The following is a 20,602-nucleotide window of genomic DNA, read 5'->3' as shown; positions in this document are numbered from 1 at the left end:
ATGAGAGTTTTTGCTATTTTCGTTTATTTTTTTTCACTTTTAAAACTTCATTTTGAGTGTATAGAGAGGCACCACTTTACGATTTTTCTTTCGAATACTAGCTCCAATTATACCTAGTTTTTTCTGGTTGGAGAATCCGAGAGGGATAGGTTTTTAACTGCAAGTGTTATATGGAACTTGCATTTTCTCTTACTCGATGCTTATGCGTCGAGCATGGAAAACTTATTTCCCCTTTCAATGTTAAACAGGAAACCCTTGAAATGTTTACAAACTGAACAACAAAACGCAACACTTTCCCAGAGAGAGTCAAGTGCATATTACTCAAGGAGGAAAACCAGTTGCCTAACAAAAACCAAAATTTGAACGTGAGAATGATATTTTTCACAAAAGATCAATTAATTTTATTTTTACCACGGAATGCATTTTCAGGTTGCATGAAACTATAAACATTGAAAGAATCATTAAAGAAAAAATTCTCATTATATTTTGTGGTTAAATGAGAATTTAAAAAAATATACACCAATTAACTTAAACCACAAGAGAGAGCAATGGGTCATATAACATTTTAAATGATAATTCAAAAAGTTTTAATCTTTCACATATCTTTAATCACAACAAAATAAACTTTAAGATTAAATTAAAATTAGTATTATATGTACTGTATGACATCAAAGAACCAATGGCTAAAAAACATTAAGAATATAGTGAGCAAAAATATTGTTTTCAATTGAATATTAACAGTGCATGGCCACGATAAAAAAAAAAAAACAACTGACAATTTATTTCCAGGATGGCCTGATGTAACTGAAATGTACAGTTTACCTTTAGCACAAAGTCCCTCTATGTTGACTCCTAAGCCTGCAAGGAATGCTAGGCACTTGTTAATGTTATCTACCTGCAAAAAATAAAGACAAAAATTCCTCAATAAAGTTTGATATTGCAAACATCATTGTACAATTTAAAAAATTATGATGTTCCCCAAAAAAATATCTTTTTTAGAATCTGGCATATAAAGAATTAAATTTGGAATCCAATATCATTCAATTCATTGAGACAGAATTTTTAAAAACTTTCATTAGAAATTCAATAAAAAAAAAAGAAAGAAAAGAAAATCAATTTTCTGTGAAGGACAATAAGGTTTCAGGTACTTCATAAATAAAACGAAAATGATATCTGCTAATAATACATTGATCATTAAAGTGTTCATAAACCTCTGCAGTCAAAATTACACCATTTTCTGTCTCGTATGTCTTACGCCAGAGAATATCAAACCAATATTTGTCAACTTTTTACAACCCGCCTATGACTCATATGTGACATTTCTCGCTCTAAAGTAAGCTCTGCAACGAGGAGATATTGCGATCCCCAAAAACTCAGAATCCTCTAGTTACAGCTAGAGTAGATCCTAATAATTCAATAACTTTGATGATTGAACAGGAGAGAAACCGCGTCTATCCCACAGACCCTTGGATAATCAACACGATTCTCAAATCATGACTCACTGGACCGAGAGTGAATCTAATGACATAAAATCAATCTATATGGAGATCAGCAAACAATTTAGTCACCTATTTAACAGGTGCTTCGTTAAATAATTTTTTCTCTCCCTCTGTCCAATTTTTGCACAACTCCAATTGATTACAAGTGTCCATTGTTCCGTAATGAAGAGGAGGAGAATAATTGAGAGACGCATTTGCACATCCTGATTTGCAGCCAATTTACTAATAAGGCAATTTTAAGCATGAAAGCTATTAATTTCTTTTCTCTTAATTGACAATGGATATTGGTTTTTCAATTATAAGCCATTGTAAGGTTTCCCTTAAATGCAATTTCGCTATTTTTCTTATCTTTCAAAGGATCATGGCAGTTGAATACCTATTATCTTGCAACAAAGAGAAGCAACAACCATCAACTCATGAAATCCTGGATTTAACGTGGTTCAAAACACTGGTCATAGATTACCATCAAACATTTTCAGCATTTTTGTAACAATGTATCATGAAATTTTATGTCTTTATTTATACTTTCAAAACATGGGCAAAAATCTTGCAACTCTTCAAATGTGCATGTGTGTGAGGGTGGGGGGAAGAGAGGTGTGGGGGATACGGACATTGTCAACTCCCCCGTTTCCCCCTTCTTTCATGATTTCATTGCAAGGAGATGCCCATTAACTGTTCATATAACATTCTAACAATAAGAGAAAACCATCTCATGTCCACATCACATTTCAGTGCAGCCTGAAAATTTTGGGGGAGAAATCAGCAAAATTAATAATAATTTCACATAGCACATCTTATCAGATTTCACGAGATCATTCATAAATGCAGCACTGGGTCACAGAAGCCCTTTGATGTGTGGCTGGGCTGCACTACTGATCTAGATTATGAATGCAATAATTACTGCCTCTACCAGGCTGGTGAGTCGCTGTGACATACACACCAACGGGTCTCTGAAGAGACTCAACAGCACCTATCTCTCTCTTAATTGTAGACAAACAATCCCTCATTATCTTGCAATATTTGTCTGGCAGATGATAACTGCAAATTTAATAATATGGTGAATCACACTGCCCCCCTTTGGCTAAGAGTGAATACTGTTTCTTTTTAAGAGCAAAAAAAAAAAAAAAACTCGCCTACTAATGACTGGATAACTCTTTGTGGTAGAAGACACAGAGTGAACAGACTAGAATCTAAGTATGACTTAATTAAGTGCCAACTATCTGGCAGATGTGAAAGCATTTCCTCATCATCTTCATGCAGGAATAATTACAGTAGAGCACAGCAATAACTAATGAATTTCTAATAAAAGATGCTCCCTAATGTGTGTTGTCTTAATCCGCAACTGTCCCAACAAACTAGGTCTCTTGGTTACCATTAATTCTCCAGTTTTCAAAAGGAGATCCACAAAGTGAGTGCAACATATCCGAGATCAGATTTTTTTTATTTTTTCGAGTATTATATCCTAAAATAAGCAGGCAGTGCTTTGAAGTGGACAATGCATATAACCTTATGCTTAATTCTCTATTAGTTCATGTAGGCTATGCCTTTCCACTTTTCAAAAGAGAATAAATCATATGTCTGTCTTCTTTATTATGAAGACAATAAAAACATGCACAGAAGTTGCAGCAACTGACATGGTCACTCTCTCATTTTCTTAATGTCAAGAGAAATTAATCTCAGCAATCATCATCTGCATATTCATATCCCTTCATTGCTTAATGGCCGACCATAGATCATTCCCTAGAGTGGCTCCCCCCAATGAGACAAGAGCAGCTATCACAATAAAACAAGCGACCCAGCGTCTGACTCTGTCCCTGTTAGGTCACTGTACACAGCTGTTGTCTCCTGTGCCTGGCTAGCTGTCATCAGACCATCCTCCTTTGCAGCTGAGTGGACACTGAGGTTCTAAATCATGCCACAATGGCTTACAGATGTTGAGTTATGGGAGCAAAGCCTTCCGAATCAATGTCCATGCAGTCGGGATTGTTTGGGTAACATTGTAAGCAATGTCTGTCAGATTCTGTCTTTTTTACTCATCACCATCCGGTAATAAGCATTATGGTTACATTTATCCAGATAATGAAAACCTTTGGTTTACACTAGCTGTTTAAACAGAGATATCTTTAAGTAATGTTACAGTGATATATCTCGATTTTAGGATTAAAAAACTTAGCTAACTTTCAGTGCATGTCTTGTCAACTGATAAATACTTTGGGTTATAAAAAAGGGATAATGCTGTAGGTCATTTTAATAAAAAAAAAAAAAAAAAAAAAAAGGAACAACAAACAGGAAACCTAACACTATACAACTCTGTACCAACATGACCTTGTAGCAAACATCCCATTTAATTCCTATCACCCATTTCAGAAATGGATCCATTCACAAACAATACCGAGGGTGACAGTATTTTGAAGCACCTGTCAGTCACACCAAGGCCCCACCTGATCTACTGCCGTCCCCACAACAAAACGCTGGTGTCAGAAAAGGGATAAATAGCAGTTAAAGTAAACCCCATTGCATGCGATATAATCCAAACCCTGTAAGCCTTAACCAGATCACATGCAATCAAATCGTAAACAATGTACCAAGGTTCCTTTATGGATCAGAGGTAGCTTTGGGAGCACCCTGATTTAGGACCCAAGATCATGCAATGGCTTTAAGAGTTTTTTTGCCTGATGAAAATCACAAATAAGAGAAATCTTGTGAATAGTATCTGACGTCTGAAACAATCATTAAGCAATACACATCTTGAGACCAGTAGACTGTATCTTTTATACCTTTCATGTTACAAGCCATTGTTTCCTGTAAGAAATCGGGCAACCATTTTTAGAAACATTGCTTCCAACTATGGTGAATGCTTTTCACACACTTGAAAAAAGAAGCTTTCAAAATGTAACCACAGACTGCAAAACAATTCACAGGAAACTTCAAAGAGATAAAAACATACAACCAACTGCTCCCAATTGCACATTAAATCAAGAAGAAAATACTCCGGAGTATAATCAAATGTGGACAAGCTAAAGACTTTTGCACTGCTAGAATAGTTAGAAAGCTTCTTAGGCATGTTAAGAGGCAGCTGCTCCTTTAAGCTTCAATAACTCGCAACTTTTGTTTTTCCCCCCATCCTCCGTAAAACACGATTTACAGGTACTTTGCCGCCCCGAGCCAAACCTAACAAGCAATGTACAACAAAATCTCGCATTCCATCGAAAATGTTACAAACTTTGTCAATTAGGAGCAGTGGAGTGAGCGTGTCACTTTTTGGGTACCGCAAGCCTGGGCATCAATTATAGCAGGTTAATGTTAGCTAGGAAGCATGCAACATATTACGTGTAATTGCCATTGTTGATACATGAATCACCAATATCATGAAAAGTTGTGCAACAATATAATATTTTACTTAGACGACAATCTTTTTTTTTTGTATTTGAAATGTAAAAGTTGATATTGATTACATTAATATTTAATTCAATTTTGTATCTTCTTCAGAAAAGTGGACAAACAAAATCTTTCGCATGCATGGACAAACTTTTAAGGCTATACCAGTCCAGTTTCTAAAATGTATGATCAAGGATGATTGAAACCAAAACAACAGATATTAATTCGGTGATATTTTTTTTTTCCATATTTACCTATGTTATACTACAAAAGCTTCCAATTCTAATTTAAGCCTTACGCATACAAATTTTACAATCAGTCAAATCATCTGAATTATTGAAAAGAAAATCATAAATAAAATAGAGCATGCATGAAGATAAAAATACCTGCTCAGAGAATTAATCAATCCAATAACAAAAATAGTATACACCGACTCCCTGAACAACAAGAATATGACACAGGACAAGAGTACATAAATCCACTCACTCAGATACTCTGTAACAGTATAAGTAGCAGCAGGCAGCAGAATCCCCGCACGCAGAAAGGCAGAGGGGTGGTCTCAAAAGGCACTTAATTTCTACTACACTACCCCCTCCTAAGTGTGAAAGTGTTCAAGACCTCATGCAGTCTGAGCTGCTAGTCAATGGAAACGTTCTTTTTTTTTTTCCGAATACAAACCGAATACAAACCGGTGATCTAATTGATTAAGGGATGCATGTTGCTGGAAGATATTAAATTTACTATTTGATGATATTTTATTGTTGAAGGGGCCGTTGTGTTCTTTTTTGCTCGAGAGATCAAAGACCCATGCATCAGACAACATGCTAGTGTGAAGTTAGAGGGAGGGTCCCTGGGGAGACAAAATGACCCCCACTGGGTCTCTGGTCCCTGAGATAAGAGAGGTGAACTCATTGGTTTATTTGTTTATCAGAGCAAGGCCTTTAATGAGGGTGACTCCAAGGGGCTACTATCAAAAGATTTGTAACCGGCAATTGCATAATGGTTCCAAGGAAAATTATAACACTACATCTGACAGCATTGATCAAAGGGAGAAATCTATGATTTCCAAACACTGATTAGAAATTGGAGATCTTTATAAAAACAGAGAGTAGGAAAGAGTGGTTTTCAAGCAAGCTTTCTTCATTCCGCTACAATTATTAAAATTGTGAGAGAGAGAGAGAGAGAGAGAGAGAGAGAGAGAGAGAGATTGTAATACATTTATACATGTATTTACAAAATACCAAAAATTGAATCTTACATTTTAGTTTGCAGTTAACATACGACAGGGAAATTATTTTTAATATTGAGACATTCAAAAATGTATAAAACTCTGACACTAGTAATGTACTATTTCTGACTTTTAAGTACAAATTGTACTTAATTCTTCAACAAGTTGGACTAAGTTTTTTTGGACACATTCATGTATTGATTTAATGGCAATTGCACCAATCTCAATTCTTCAGACATTATAAGACCTTCAATTTCAAACAGTACATGTGTTAACATACTGGTTTCAATAGCCATTCAGACCACATGTATTGCATCAAGGTCACATGTATTATGAAACTGAATACATCACCTTATAAAAATGGCAACAGCATGCATGCTTTCAGCAGCTTAACATGATCAATTTTCAAAAATCAAACCATAGCTACTAATGTGACTGTTGGCAGATGGTCAGAAAAATCACAGAATCCAGGAAGGAAACTGCATTCTACTAAAATCCTGTATCTATTTTTGAACCTTTTTACATCAAATCAATATACATTTCCATATATCATTCAAGTTTGCTCTGGACAATAAGACGAAACGCTTATGCAGCTGCAAAGGTCTTTGAAGAAATGCCAACTGTTATAATTATAACTGCTTATTGCATACTTGATAATTACACTGCATCAATTTCCCTCTTTGACAAAAAAGTCTTCAAAGGTCAACTACAATGTTATGACAAAATTTTGCAAAACCTCAAAAATTCCCAATATTAGAAATACATCAATTGAAATGAAACCATTTCAGCAATAGTCACCCACTTTTAATCATTTAGAACACTGCAGCCGCTATAATCTACTCTGATCCTACAAATTTCCCAGCATTCTCCCCCGCCCTGAAAGTCAAGTGCCCCTCACTCAACAGAGATTACCAGGGGCAACCTTTAACATTTGTCAGGGTGCTGATGACAAAGTCCTGTCAGTGGTTGAAGAAATGAGATGATAAATGTCATCTTGCACAATCTGGAAGAATTTAAAGAAGGAAAACATTCTGTTCAAGAATTTTCAAGGGCTAAGAAGTTGATGACCTTTCAAATAAATGGCAGATAAGAAAACTCCCATTAAATGCTAAAGCCTAAGTACAGAGATCCTGTTCAAAACCATAAATTAAATTATTCAACCCTTTTTCCTATTCAATGATATAATATGTCCATGCATTCATTGTTCATCAGTGACACTAAAATCTTATGAAATCGAAATTTAAAAGTCAGCAGGTATTTTACAACTTAAGCTATATAAACTTTTGAACCATTATCATCATATGTAAAGAAATAAACTCCACAAGTAGCATATTAAACAGAGGCAAGTTTTCACTGTATATAAACTGCTCTATCCAGGAGCTACGAGGTCTGAATCCTTAGCACCTGGCACGTGTTAATAATGATGTGTTCCGTAAACATGCTCAAAAAGAACAAAGTCAAGCCCAAATCACTTCCCTCTGCTTGCAACATCTTTCTCTTCACTTCTTAAATGTTGTTTGGTCAATTTAAGGCTTCCAGAAGATTCTAACACCCTTACCTTAATTTATACTCCCAACAACATTTTAATATTCCTTTGGCATATATCTAATCAAACCTCAAATACCTAAATGAACTTGGAGAGACCTAAACTATTGAACCCTGAAAGTAGCAGAACTATTTGTGATAAACTTTGCCATATTGCATCCTTTCCAAACAACCAAATCTGTCGTTCCCAAAAGTTCAGTAAACTGTGATGGCAGAGACCTGGTACTTCTAGCAGTGTGACAGTTGGGAGTTGACAATTCCCTGTCTGTCTGTAATTGCCCTCTGCCAGACAAGCAGCAGACATCTTTAGAGCCATTCTGCATCACTTTTAGAGAAAACTGTGAAAACGTCAATATTCTAAACGGCAGCTTGCTCAGAGCAAGGCTGGCAATATTGAGGTCATGACCTTTGTATTGGTTGTCTGTGGAGGACCAGGACCTGTAAACTAGTTCCCTTTGTTTTCTTTTGAAATCATGAGGGACAAGTTTGTCACAGCTTGAACAAATTGAACATCATAGTAATAAGACCTAATCAATTTTTATATTCCATGATCTCTCCTTATGATGAAGTTTTCCAAACAATGGTCCAGCCTTTTGAATAACAATTGGCTCATTATTTGTAATAAAGTAAATTTTAAAGGAAATTGAAGCAAATGGTTGACATATAAAGTTTCTGGGTACTATACAACTTCCCCTACTTCTAAAATCTTGTTAAAGCTTAGATGCTGAAGATAACTCCAAACGACAAGATAACAGCTTTATGGCCCTCTTGACTGGTGTGAGCATCAGAATCTGTACAACTTTCAGCACAAAGATAGCAAATCTTGAGTTTACAAGTCACGCTGTTTCAATCACCTACTCTAAATCATGTTAGACAATTTGAACTTGTGGGTATACACAATTTACTTGTAATTCTGAATTTATATGCTTAGATTTGTCAGAAGGAGCAAAAATCAAAACATACCCTACGATTGTTTAACATGTAATATTGACTAAAAGAGTCTTACCTTTTAACATACAAGACAGTCTTGAAATAGCACACTCAGGAAAATAAGTTTTGAGGAGACATGTAAAATCCTTGTCATTTATTTAGTAACAGTTTATTGACAACAGCTGTGTTAAACATCACACACATACACAAAGGTAATTCTTCCCCCAAAAAACTATATTTCCGGACATGAAGTTTAACTTCAGGTCATTAATTGGAGAAAAGGCCGTGAAGGGAGAGAGAATCGCTGAAGTGTGAAACATGAAAGTTACAGCTGCTGCTGCTGGGCTATTCCATTAATCTACCTCTCCCCCTACAATGAACTCTTCATGTTATTGTTTACATCATTATGCAGACCCAGAGAGCGTTCCATCTTCATTTACCCCGAAGGTTTCGGATTTTGATAAAAATCAATATGAAATTTATTTGAATATTGCTGTGCCGTCTCCTGTTTGAATGTATTATTAGTAACAACAGATGTTTGATGTGATTTTGAAAACTGATTAAAAAGAAAGAGATGTCTTTGTAAAAAAAAAATCAATAGTTCTACCATAAAAAGCTGTCAGTAATTAAATTTATCCCTCCCCTTTAATTTTTGGTCTGATGGTTCAAAAATGAAACAAAACAAAAATGTGTGGATTAAGAATCAAATTTTTTAAGAGCTGCTAAAACATTGTTAATTACAATTAATACAAACACTTTATGCATACATAAATGATAACAGTCATCAAATACAATGTAAACCACATTGCTCTTCTATTTGAAGAAGTTAATGACAAAGAAATACAGCTGAGAAATTCTTTAAGAGATCAAGGCATTTGTTTTGAGTGCAGAATTTTATTTGCACTCTCCAAAAAATATTTCTAAAAATTCTTACAGTGGCTAACACCATAAAAAAATATTAATATTACAATCCTAACACAACACATACACAGGAATCTACTATAAAAATCTGACTTTTTCTAATGAATCAACTTCAAATAAACTCCACATATGCATTTTAGCCAGCTTACTTCCTCTGAAAACATCTGTAACTAATGCAATTAAACCTTTTTGTTAATGGAGAACACGGAAAACACATAATGATGCTCACAACATGGGACAAGACAAATTAATATTATTTTTTTGAGAGACATGGAGAGATTTTTTACTTTGCGATTCCTTTGGAGCTTTAAATTCACAATTAGCTGTTCTCCATTTCATAACATTAGTCATATTTTTCTGGTGCAGTTGCGTAATTTTTACTTTTCCGCGACATTTGGAAATAATTGTGAGCATTGTACAAGAACAAATTATTGAGATCTGAAGCACTGCAAAGTATAGACATGTAGTAATAATGGCAAAGAACAAGGGAAAAAATAAGCATTCTGACGTACCTACACAATGTTTCATATTGTCTTTGACTTGAGTAGTTTCCCCCGTCTTATAAATTTTTAGAAGAACATGCAATGTTTAATCTCAAATTAAAAAATAAACATCAACTTAACTTCTTCAAAAATCCTTGTCATGGTCTTTCTTAAAATGATTCACAATATATTTACAAATTGAAGGAATCTTGCAGTCTGAATATTTTACTCATAAACACGATGACTGTCTTGAGAGAAGTAGCTCATAAGGGTTGAACTGTGACTGCATGTGTCCTGTTTGTTCTTGAGCCTTAAGGACATTCATAATGGACTTTGAACTTTACAGGTTATCAAATATAAAGCTTGTATAAGTCAAAATTTTGAAACTTTTTATTTCAAGGACCATTGCAGCCAGGGGGAGTGAAATTTATCGAGAACTACCAAAAACCAATAATAGCCTTCCGAGAATACATTTTGGGATTTACTTCTGTCATACATCACACATATGAATGTATACATGAACTACTTTCTTTAGTATTAATTAAGGCATCTGGACCCACAGCATATAACTCTTCGACAAATTATTTTAATAGTTAATATACCATTTCAATCATAAATTTTAACTTTTGTCATTTTCTCAATTTATGGTCTTTAGAGCCTGCCCTACAAACTCCTGTGTCTAGCAACAGATAAATACAAGCTTAACTGGTGGATACTGCATCTGTGGAGATGATTTGGACATTGAGAGATTCAAGTGTTGCTTACAGATCTGTCAAGACTCATTAGAAAGGTCTGCCATTTGTTTATGAAATTTCCAGGTGGGTTAGTTTATGGCAGAAATAGTTTTAAGATGATCGATGCTTCCTATTTGTATATGACATTCATCCTGGTCAAACAGATGTTTTTCTTTCATAAATTTTACAATGCGGTCATTTTTGCTTCCTCTTTTTAAACATTCTTAAGCAAAACATCTTGGACTAATTAGACTTGAAGAAAATAGTAGCTGCTTTGTTTGGTACCTTGATAGCATGACCAGGGATTATTAGTTAACACGTCATTTCATCAATTAAATTTAGAAGAAAAAAAATTGAATGAATAAATACATCCATATAAAACCAACAAAGAACACATCATCTTTGTTTCTAAATAACAAACAAAACTTTCATATCTAGGCAATTAAATGCCAGTTAGAAAATCCTATCTATAAAAATTCCTGACAATTTGAAGATAACGTAATCCTTGCAGGTGTAACAAACTGACATCATGTAACTCTCTATAGCAGACTCTTATACTCACTACAAATAAAAACCAAGTAAATTCTAACACGATTTTCATGTTTGATTTGATTACCATACACTGTAGCTTTGAAATATAGGTCAAAATGTATCCTGGTCAAGGCACCATGGAAAATATTATTCTTAATTATTCAAAATAAAAACTTATAAACTGTCTTTAAGTCTTCTGTTCAATATGTTATATGACTTAGTGCCAACAAACTAAAACAAGCCCAATTTTGAACTCATTCTCACTTTAACAGTATTTTTTTCTTTTGTTAAGTGAGACTGAAATCAAAAAGAACTGGTCTAATTATAGTGTTTCATGGCCTCTAATCATGAGCAGTTGAGTTTGAATTCATAATTCTTTTTTCTCATGATTCACCAGATTTCTTACATTTTTATTTTATTTATTGGCTTTCTTAGTATGACAATGATATAAACATGTCTTACCATTTGAGCAGTGTTCTTTGGTTTGGATTTTATGTCTTTAATTTTGTCATTAGCTGAAAAATACAAATGAAAATCATCATTAAAGCATCATCTGAAATCAAATTGACAATTATACAAATCAATACAACTTAATGGACAATACTCAGGATTGATAATCCATATGCATGACTAATTTATACATAATCATAGCTTTGGATACAAATCTTTTTCTTTTTTTTTATCTCAAGACAAACCAATGATTTCCAGGATCTCTGCTTTTGAATAAATTCAATGCACAATTACACCAATTTGGGGATAATTATTCAAAAATATTTATAATTCCATCTGACATTGGCATCTTACCGGTCAATACTAAGACCAGCTCACTAAACTTCAGTTGATTCTTAACCACCACTGGGAATTTCAAGAAATTTGATTTGCAATAGAGTGTGTTTTTAACAAAGATTTTTTTTTTTGGGGGGGGGACTTGAATGGAAGTAAATCCCCTTGTTAGGAAAATATCTTTATCAATACAATCAAACAAATTTTGTTTTTTTTTAGTCTATTAAAAGATGAAGAATGATTAATATGGTGCATGAAACTCACTTATAAATGCTGCTGATGTTTTTGAGTGTACACTTAGCATTTATCTTTAAATCTAACATTTAATAATGTGTATCATGAAAAATGAACACACATTTAATTTATGGAGGTTTCTAATGAAGTGAAGCTCCTTAAAATCTATTAATTCTGTATCCAAGCTCCAAACAGCAAGTTCAGCCGATAGTGAAACATTCCTCCAATAGATCTAGATAATACAACACTTCTCTTTTACTTTTTTTTTTACCCCTATCCAGTAAATTGAAGTTCAATACACCTGACATGGTGTATTGAAATCATCTCCACAGATGCAGTATCCACAATTAAAAAAAAAACCTCCCCTGTCTTTCATACAAAACCTCTTATCACAATACATATGTACCCCCTAGTTCCAGCACTGATCGTGATTGTCTGACTCGTGGCATGGGGCCATGTCTGGTATTTGAACCTAGACTGGGATATCTAACCAAACACCATGTAGTGGGGAAGGCTTATCTGCCAAACACATCGGGAGCTATGTAAACTAGCAGCATGTGTATCTATTGACCATTAACTGGCCGTTAAAACTTTCATGAAGTTTGGGGGGAAAATGGAAAATCGGCATTGATTTACACAGCCTTAGTTTGTATGATCAAAATATATATGATACCTTCTTCATACTCATATTATAAACCAAGAGTCATCAATTTTTGGGGGAAACGTAGCAAGTGTCATCAATTTTTTTCAGAGAAAATATTTATGTGTACAAGTTATACATTCCTCATTAAATACCACTGTAGCTGTTTAAAACTAATGTTACGCTAGTATTTTATGATCTTCGACTACAAGCCCTGTTTGCTATTGGACCCTGAGAGATCAATACAATGTACGAGTTCCAGCTACATGTACATATGCAACCTACAATAAAAATATCAGATGTCAGGAACAACACAGAAAACCTCAATATCTGCTGGACCAGTACCAAATCAATGACATAATAGCTATGTGATACGCTCTTGCAATATTAGTCAGACTGTAGAATAATGATTTAATTTCTCCAATACATTCTAGACCAAATCTTTGCTGTAGCAAATCTTATTCTATCATTTATGAGAAACTGCATGAAACACCGACCACTATAGAAAATTCAATAGAAAAAAAAACCTGTTTGTTTAAAACTTGAAATATCCTAGATATGCATCTTTTGAACAAATTTTGACAAGTACAGCAGCAGTTTCAAACACAGGATTTAATTAAAAAAATAAATAAATATTTGCTTATGATTTATTAAGAGAAAGAATTCCAAACCAATAATCTATCTGAGACACTATACAGAACTGCAGATGACACTCCAGTGCTAGTACATGGACCTTCTGAATCATATATGTATTATGATCCTGATTGTGGGCTCTTTCATCTTTTCTTCAAAAAGCTGTTTAGTCTTCTTACAAAGATGTAAGGCTTGGTTAATTAGGTACACCAAAGCTAGAGAACTTTCATAGAAGTGGTGACATTCAAAAGCATCATGACTCTAGCATGTGGTCAAAGAGTCCCCAAGTCTATCAATGCTGCCTCTTTGGCTCATCCCCTTTGGAAAGTTATTACCAGATCTACCAAATTCTGCAGCTTTAATTGAGGCACTTCATGAGAGTTAAGTAAAAGTAGCTCTCTGATTTGATGTATTTCATCACATTAAGGTAGAACTCCTTTCTGTTCAAATATAAATTACGTAGCTTTTGTGTGATAATGAGAGAGAGTCATCTTTCTTATGATAAAGACATTGTACCCTAAGCACAAACATGAGTGAACGTCGTAAATAATTGAACATTGTGAGAGTTATCTCCCTTGTAAGAAAGACAATTCACCTTAAGCGGCAGAGATTATATTAAGCACACTTACTGACGGCCTCGATGACCTCGGCCAGAAGTACCCCGTCTGACACGTCCTGCTGAAGGTCACTGATGGTGTGCTTGTTTTTGGCTTTCTCCAAGTAATGATTGGCCCAGTCTGTGTATATCTGCAAAAGGACAAAACAGCAGATGAAGACAATGGTAAAGATACAAATCTTTGTTAAAGGAAAATAACTGTTTGGACATGCAGTAAAAATTGTTGTCCATAGTATTAATATAGACCATTTCAAGATGTTCAGGTCCAATTCTTAAAACTGTTTAGCAATTAAAACAGAATGCAAACAAACTCACTATATCCTTAATATTTTGCAAAAATTGTCCTTTCATAATTAGAATTTCAGTCAACCAAAACAAACAACTGTACATCCAATTAACCATCAACAGACAGACAGACAAACATACCTTAATTTTGAATTTTTCATTAAAAAAAGTATTATACTGTTCTGAATTTTCCCCAGGAACAGGATGGCTAGAAGATGATCCCATTTTTTATCAATATTTTGAATAAATATTAACACACACACAGGTTTATAATCTTTCAATCTTAGAGATAAACTTTGAATAATCCATTGAACACTCAGAATCAATTTCAATGTGGATTGTTTTCTGCTGGAAAGAAACCATTCACTGTCTCCAATACAGGAGAATACACACACTGCAGTACAATTTCCCTGTCAGACAATACCAGTTGGGTTTTCAGATTACGTGATGCATCTTACATAAAAAAAAAATTGCAATCTTCTTGTGGCCTCTGAGCTCAGACCAAGATGGAGGCACAAAAAAGAAGAAAAAGATGAGCATCCAATCTTATGAAATGTAACAAGTGCTCAATAGCATGTACCAGAAAAGTCCAATTGCTTCTCCGTTTGCAATCACAACACATTGAACACCAAAAAAAAAATAAATGATCTATCAAAAAAAAGCCACAAAACGTTCTGTCAATATTTTGCTGATGAACAAATAGACGGGCTAAAGCTACTACATGGCAATTAAGTCTCCATAGAAAAATCCAGATCCCAGGGAATGATTTAAACTATATTGCTTCCCATGCAGGGGGACCCTTAATGCATATGCACAATGCTTCTCGTCTGAGTTAAACGATTCCGACTTTTGCTGGTGAATTTTACTCCTGGAATATTTTACGATTTGTGGTCCTTATAACATGGCTCTATTTCCCTCTATCAGAACAGAATATCTCCAATATCAGTGGCACAAATGAATGATAGATTTTTTTTAGTGGTGTGTGTCTTCACACAGCTAAATAATTCATTTGCAGAAGTCTTATGTTTTACATATCTCTCTGATTGTCGGTTCTCCGATTTGACTCACAACTCGATCATTCATTAAGAGCATCATAATGAGGAAAAGAAAATGAGAGACTCAAGCGAAATATCTTCTCATGCGTTTTTTATCAGGCGAGTAAATAAAAAACTTAAGATGTTTTTAGAGAAAACAAAAAGATGTTCTCCCCCTAGGTGGGCATTTACAGTTCCGAAGGCTTCTGTATAGGAAGATACAATTACTACACATTATTGATATCTCTCCCGCGGAAAGAAAAAAAAAATTAGGAAAACCTGGTCTCAACAGGGTCCCGTCTCATCATAAAATCCCCACAATTATGACTTGATATTAGAAGATCAGAGATTGCGTTGTTTGATGTTGTTACCCACATACTGTGCCCAGGTAGCTACTTTTTCCTCGTTCTGGATGACTAACCTTTTGTAATTACAAGTCATTTAAGACCCGATATTCTAGGTGTTAGGCGAAAGTACGACCAAATCAATATAAATACTATCTATAAAAACCTTGCAGCTTTATTATAATGCATCACCATATTAAGTTCAGTGCAGTGTAGAAATTTTATAATTAGGGTAACAATTTGAAAATTTCATCAACAAAAGATTTTTTGCTATCGATCAACTGAGCACTTTTTTATTATTGACAAATTGCCCTAAAAGTGTGGCAAAAAAAGATCCCAAAACAAACACTCAAACTGAATGCTAAATCAGTTACTGGTGTGGAATAAACAAACAACTAATTTCATGGTAAATTTCATATCCTTTTCTCATAGGGCTTCCAAAATCAATAACTGCTGTGTGGGACAACCAATTCTTTACTACTGAACATATGGCTTATGATGTTACAGAGAGATGTCACAATGTCAAACCATTAGAGAAGAAGGCACAGGGACCTAATATTTGACCATAAAAGTTTGAGCTGAACGATATCAGTGTAATGTAATTTAGTGGGCATCATCTGATTTTATCAGAATCATTTTTAAGTAGATGAAGTTGTTGGGAGATTGTATCTTGCTCAATCAAACTAGGTATCACTTATAAACACGTACTACACACATTATAAGAGTAGTGAGGTGTAAGTAAAAATGTTCACTGGATCTATTTTCAAAAGAACTTAATTCATTCTTCAATCATGTCCATCATTGAGAGAGAGAGAGAGAGAGAGAGAGAGAGAGAGAGAGAGAGAGAGTAAGATATTTTTTTCACAAAGTTTAAATTTCTAGCAAATATGACAACAAATTCAAGGCATTTATGAAAAAAAAATAAAGCGCCAGCTGACAGTAATTTCTTTTCAGTTCATTAATCAAAGTAGAAAATAAGGCAACAGTTTGCATACATCTAAATTCTGTGCACACACTTAGAGTTATTGCCCTTTGAATGCAATTCATCCTACAGAACTTGCAGCAATTTGTACTGTCCTTGTTTGCCCTATGAACCAGAAGAAGGAATCCATTAACACTGCACCAGTTCTCTGTGTGATTAATGAGTATAGGGTGCTCTATTCAGAGTTCACCTTATCTGTATCATTCACTGGGGTTGGTCAGTGCTTTCGCTTCAGTTAAGTCTCCGAAACAAAACTAAGACCCAATCTACATCATTCTCAACTTTTAATGCTGTCAATTTATCTATGTTGATCATTCTTAATTATGTCCCAAATCTAGGTTAAATATTAAACATGATAAACTGATATATACATAAAATCTTCGTCTCTGTTTTCTTTTTCTTTTTTTTTGCAATGTATTTGAGAGAGTTATTGATTATAACTTTGAAAATTCCGTCAATTAATGTAAACAATCAATGTAAATGCCTCCAGCCCCCCCCCACCTTTAAAAATCATTTAATACGTACACTTGCACAAACACCACTACTTGCTATTGTTAAATCAACTCATAAGCCCCATGGTACTGACAAGGAAATATGCACTGTTTATAAGTGGAGAGTGGAGTGGATTATTTCCTCTAAAGCAGTGCATAGCATTTTCGGATAAAAACATGTAACATTATACTCTTCTTGAAATATTACAAAACCTATGCATACTATATGTTATTTATATATATAACCATTTTTTGAAACCCTTATGTTTTCAGAAAATGAAGAGCGATTAAAGACGTATTCTTTCATGGTTCTATTTTCGTAATATCATAGATAGAACAATAGCATACTTGAGAATATCGGCTGATCAATTTTGGTCTCCAATCAAAAGCCTACATGATATGGCTATACACAGTTAATCTGGTAAATGGGATTTTTTTTGGTTAAATTCAAGGGTTTTCTGTAATGGATTCTTTGTGGCACAAAATCTAATTTTTAGAAATTTTTCTCAAAAAAGAAATGCACGAGAGGAGTTGACGGGTCACTTTTTACATTTTTCATAGCACAAACATTTTTTTTGTTAATGAACTCAGATCATCAGATCAAACACAACACTTTGTGTCCCATTTGATTAATTGATTAATATAATCCTTGTCTGGCAATTCCACTGTTTGAATCAAGTTATTGCCTTAAATATATATTTAACATTAAGACGTTCTGTAAGCAACAATCATACATGTATATATCAAACTAAAACTAAAATTCTTCAGAGGCTCCATCAAAATAATTTTGTATGCATGCCAAATAAAGTATTTTTAGCATGAATTAAATTTTATGCACCTAATAAAACCATTTGAAATTACCACATCTTACAAAAATTATTTTAAATATAAATCATTTGAAAAACTCTGCTGAAGTCCAATATAGCACCTGTGTTTATACCCTTCCATCTCTCACACCTATGAATAACAGAACATACTCAAAGGGACATAACTCAAAAATTTGTAAATAAGCTGTCAAGAGATTTCAAAGCAAGTTAGGCCCTAGACCACCAATAGTAAAAACCTGCTCCGACATATTGTATAAATCTCTGCCATTGAAACCACTTGAAGCTGATGTAATCGGGCTTTATCTTGACAAATCATTATTTGACTTCATTCATCTCTCAAGTTAACAAACGATGTTTATCAGAATCTACCAATCTCCCTCCAAAAAAGTTTTATTACACAACGCCAATTACCCACTAAAATCACCATTCATAAAGCCTCTTTCTCTCAGGTCGCCCGGAAATAAAAGTAAAAAAAAATTCTTTCTCCCCAAATCAATTCCTATGTATCTGATTAAGTGCAACAGATAAATACATCTCATTGCTTAAATTATCACAGTGCAACTCCATTAAAGCAAAGAGCAACACACAGTTATAATTCAAGGTAATGGAAAACATCTAGCCAGTAACAGTGTTTTCTTGCAAACATCAAAGGGACATAACTTGTACAGGAAGGGCCAAGTTATTGTTCAACTTCATATCAAAAAACGCAGAAATGATCCAGATCAATGCTTCCAATCTGTGGTTTCGGAACATGTAGTGATATCGCAGGAATTCTGCTTCTTACTACTGCACTATGCAGGGGATGATGGCTACATCTGATAGCAGTAGTGTTCATTCAAGAGGCTCGCAGGCTTTTCAAGTAGTGGTGCATGCAGGCAATTGAAAATTACAACATATCACTCCAGTATCACTTTTAAATTACATGTGGTTGCTTGTACAATTTACAGATTATCTAAGCTACTGGCTTTTTCCCGTTCAAACATCTTATTACTGCTCTGCTAAATAATCTTTAGGTAGATTATAACGTTTAAGAAAGCTTTAGTCGAAAAGAATATCAACAGATGTGCTTACAATATTTTGTACCAAAAATATCAAACTGACTTGGAGGCACGATGTATAGAAGACTCTGGTAAAAACTACAGCACAAAATACCTCAAGTTTCTAAGTTTCTTATAAATACATTACTCAAAACCTGACTCCCTTTATTATAACCTTTTGTTTTCTTCACTTTGTTGCTTTTATTTCTTCAAAAGATAAGTTTTTAACAAGTTTGAAGATCAATCAATACATCAATTGTTCCTGCAAGTTCTACAAGAACAATTAGGTAACTATGTATCGTAAAAATTGCTCTTCCCCTTCTATGTATATCTCTTTAAAGACATGTTCTTGTTAAAACTTGGCTATATAGACCAATGAAAGCACTATGCTATGATGTTTCATATGACATGATCTCATAGAGATAGCATGATGTAAACAGCCACAATGGGGTTCCAACCACCAATATCTCCTTTACCAACCAAGCAAATATGACCACTGAGCTATGATGATTGACCCACAATATCTTACTACAACAAATTACTTCAAACCATTGTTTGTACATATAAGCCTTTCCATATATCTCCTATATGATTTCTACATTCAACTTTCAGAAGAAAACAAATTACACATCATTACATATGGCATCAGTCCAAATTTCTTTTTTAAGTCTTTCGTCTTCTTTATAATAGTGCATCTGAGCAACCTTGGGGAAGTACTAAAGTACCATTAGCTCTCCCTCCTGAGAACCACTTGAGCCTAATCATTCTAGTAATGCAGTTGTAAACATACGTCATACCAACAAAGTACTTGTATTATACACATGGCAAGGTACACTGCCAACAATTTAGTTAATTTCTTTTTCTCTGACTTTCTCCCTCTTTTTCCCCTTTCTCTCAATTCTTTCTTCACTTGCTAAACTAGATCACTATTCATTTCAAATTAAAGTCTGCACAACAAACTTCATGTTTTTATCATATCAGTAGTGGTGTTTTTAGATATCAGTAGATGGCCGATTTTGAGATTCATAATCTTCATAAAATTCATAAACTTACCGGAATCTTATCCTTATGATCACTCATAGCTGAACTTTTTCTTCCAATGTTAACAAAAAAGTTAGACAGTTTCCATTTTCTTTAAAGTCAGTGAGTGTTTTAAAACTTTTTTTTCACTACATCTCACTCATATCAAGTGTTTCAATCTTGTATACAAGATATCATCTCGTGAACAACAAAGCACATATTAATCCATACACCACATGCGTTTTGTCGGCATGTTGCTCAATTAGGGTTCCTTATTTTGTACAATAAATCAAAAAGAAATCATTAAATCCACCCACAAGAAATCTTTGATCAGATGTAATAATTGCTGTAATTACATCCTATTTTCTCTTTCCATAACAGTTTAAAGGATATTGCATATATCCATCCATTTCCTTAAAATTTTCGGT

General features: G+C 34.1%; 1 protein-coding gene across 14 annotated transcripts in view; it reads right to left on the bottom strand.

Annotated features, from left to right (window-relative positions):
* LOC105334383 (neuron navigator 3) overlaps positions 1-20,602 on the bottom strand; it is a 157,743-nt gene that overhangs the window by 68,188 nt on the left and 68,953 nt on the right. For 12 of the 14 annotated variants that reach the window (XM_066071828.1, XM_066071819.1, XM_066071820.1 and 9 more), the window contains exons 2-4: positions 14,168-14,285; positions 11,711-11,763; positions 823-895 (exon numbers count right to left, since the gene is read on the bottom strand). In XM_066071828.1, coding sequence (XP_065927900.1) covers positions 823-895; positions 11,711-11,763; positions 14,168-14,285 — 244 coding nt within the window. Of the gene's footprint in view, positions 1-822; positions 896-11,710; positions 11,764-14,167; positions 14,286-14,580; positions 14,729-20,207; positions 20,363-20,602 lie in introns of those variants that run through there. The other 2 variants (XM_066071832.1, XM_066071827.1) reach the window with 2 other exon arrangements.

Source organism: Magallana gigas, chromosome 9 (assembly GCF_963853765.1).
Source record: "Magallana gigas chromosome 9, xbMagGiga1.1, whole genome shotgun sequence".
NCBI classification, from domain to species: Eukaryota; Metazoa; Mollusca; class Bivalvia; order Ostreida; family Ostreidae; genus Magallana; species Magallana gigas.
Note: the sequence above shows the minus strand (reverse complement) of the source record. Positions and strands in the feature narration are given on the sequence as shown.